Below are 2442 nucleotides of genomic sequence, written 5' to 3'. Positions count from 1 at the left end.
GGTTCCGACGTCGGAGAGTCCGGGACCGCGGTCAAAATTCAAAAAAAAAAAAGTAAAAATTTTTCGCGCCCTCCCCCACCTCCACCCGAAACCGCGAGATCGCGGCTCCCATCGAGTCGCGGGGTTCCGACGTCGGAGAGTCTCCGACCGCGGTCAAAATTCCGAAAAAAAAAAGTAAAAATTTTTCGCGCCCTCCCCCACCTCCATCCGAAACCGCGAGATCGCGGCTCCCATCGAGTCGCGGGGTTCCGACGTCGGAGAGTCTCCGACCGCGGTCAAAATTCCGAAAAAAAAAAGTAAAAATTTTTCGCGCCCTCCCCCACCTCCACCCGAAACCGCGAGATCGCGGCTCCCATCGAGTCGCGGGGTTCCGACGTCGGAGAGTCTCCGACCGCGGTCAATATTCCGAAAAAAAAAAAAATTTTTTCGCGCCCTCCCCCACCTCCACCCGAAACCGCGAGATCGCGGCTCCCATCGAGTCGCGGGGTTCCGACGTCGGAGAGTCTCCGACCGCGGTCAAAATTCAAAAAAAAAAAAGTAAAAATTTTTCGCGCCCTCCCCCACCTCCATCCGAAACCGCGAGATCGCGGCTCCCATCGAGTCGCGGGGTTCCGACGTCGGAGAGTCTCCGACCGCGGTCAAAATTCCGAAAAAAAAAAGTAAAAATTTTTCGCGCCCTCCCCCACCTCCACCCGAAACCGCGAGATCGCGGCTCCCATCGAGTCGCGGGGTTCCGACGTCGGAGAGTCTCCGACCGCGGTCAATATTCCGAAAAAAAAAAAAATTTTTTCGCGCCCTCCCCCACCTCCACCCGAAACCGCGAGATCGCGGCTCCCATCGAGTCGCGGGGTTCCGACGTCGGAGAGTCCGGGACCGCGGTCAAAATTCAAAAAAAAAAAAGTAAAAATTTTTCGCGCCCTCCCCCACCTCCATCCGAAACCGCGAGATCGCGGCTCCCATCGAGTCGCGGGGTTCCGACGTCGGAGAGTCTCCGACCGCGGTCAAAATTCCGAAAAAAAAAAGTAAAAATTTTTCGCGCCCTCCCCCACCTCCACCCGAAACCGCGAGATCGCGGCTCCCATCGAGTCGCGGGGTTCCGACGTCGGAGAGTCCGGGACCGCGGTCAAAATTCAAAAAAAAAAAAGTAAAAATTTTTTTCACTTGAAAATTTTTCTAAGTTTTTTGAGACAAGGGGGCTCGGATTCGGCTCTGATGAAAACGTCCAATGTTAATCAAATGCACTCTTATGGGATTTCAATTCCAGTTTTCCACTGCTCAGTTCTTACCTGGTAGTCGACTGAGCGATGGCCGAGATCGGTCGTCCGGCGGTCGAGTCGCGTGAAACCGACTCGATCGTTTCGGGCGAGACCGATCGTTGTTCGGCCGGACAAAAATGTACGTAACGTTGATTCGTTATATATACGTACTACATGTATCGGAATCGGATTAAATTTTTTTCCGACAACAATACGCGGCGCGCATCAAATTTCAAGCCGCGCGAAAGTTTCACAATTTTTATTCGAAGCGGACGAATCAATTTTTCCGACCGCTCGCTCAAACGAGCGCGAGCGGAAAAAACGTTTTCGATCGCAGCTTCGAGAACTTGAGAATCCGGCGAGGAAGTCTCGATAGAATTCCGAGCCGTCAAAGCGACTTGCTCGCAAAAGATTCGACGATCGCACGAATGATTTTTTCATTCTCTCTTGCGCGCGCTTCGATGAAATCGTTTTCTCGTCGTTTCCTCCGATCTCGGAGACGGGATCGGAGAGCGGCCGAAAGGCGACGGATTCGAGCGTGCGATCGTAACGCGATAAGACGACGAGGGAGCGCTCTTCGCTCGCGGAGAGCGCTTCTCGCGGAAGAAAAAATCTTCGTATAAAAATGCACGACGTGCGTCGTTCGCGATTCGCTTTCTGCGTCGCGTCGGGCGTGAATTTCTTTTTTTATTTTTACTAAAATAAAAATTGAAAAACACGCGGGGGCGACGACGACGCAAGAAAAAGATGATCGGACGACGAATCGATGCGCACATCCCTGGTTGATCCTGCCAGTAGTCATATGCTTGTTTCAAAGATTAAGCCATGCATGTCTCAGTGCAAGCCGAATTAAGGTGAAACCGCGAAAGGCTCATTAAATCAGCTATGATTCAATTGATGGTACGATCACGGTTACTTGGATAACTGTGGCAATTCTAGAGCTAATACATGCCAAACGAGTTCCGACCGCGGGTTCGAACGATCTCGCGGAACGAATGCTTTTATTAGAACAAAACCAATCGGATCTCGTTCGAAGAACGAGATCCGCAAATCTATGACGAATCTGAATAACTTTGAGCTGATCGCACGGTCCACAGAACCGGCGACGCATCTTTCAAATGTCTGACTTATCAACTTTCGATGGTAGGTTACGCGCCTACCATGGTAATAACGGGTGACGGGGAAT

At 51.6% G+C, this 2442-nt stretch overlaps 1 protein-coding gene across 1 annotated transcript; it reads right to left on the bottom strand.

Annotated features, from left to right (window-relative positions):
- Positions 1-31: 31 nt before the first annotated feature.
- Phum_PHUM591020 (uncharacterized protein) lies at positions 32-960 on the bottom strand (the record flags this gene model as incomplete). Its single annotated transcript, XM_002432499.1, is given in 4 exon segments — positions 32-263; positions 337-626; positions 687-927; positions 941-960. The coding sequence occupies 4 exon segments, from the start codon at positions 958-960 to the stop codon at positions 32-34; spliced, it is 783 nt and encodes a 260-aa protein (XP_002432544.1).
- Between the last annotated feature and the right edge of the window lie 1482 nt (positions 961-2442).

This window comes from Pediculus humanus, genomic scaffold, assembly GCF_000006295.1.
Source record: "Pediculus humanus corporis 1103172108314 genomic scaffold, whole genome shotgun sequence".
Classification (NCBI taxonomy): domain Eukaryota; kingdom Metazoa; phylum Arthropoda; class Insecta; order Psocodea; family Pediculidae; genus Pediculus; species Pediculus humanus.
Note: the sequence above shows the minus strand (reverse complement) of the source record. Positions and strands in the feature narration are given on the sequence as shown.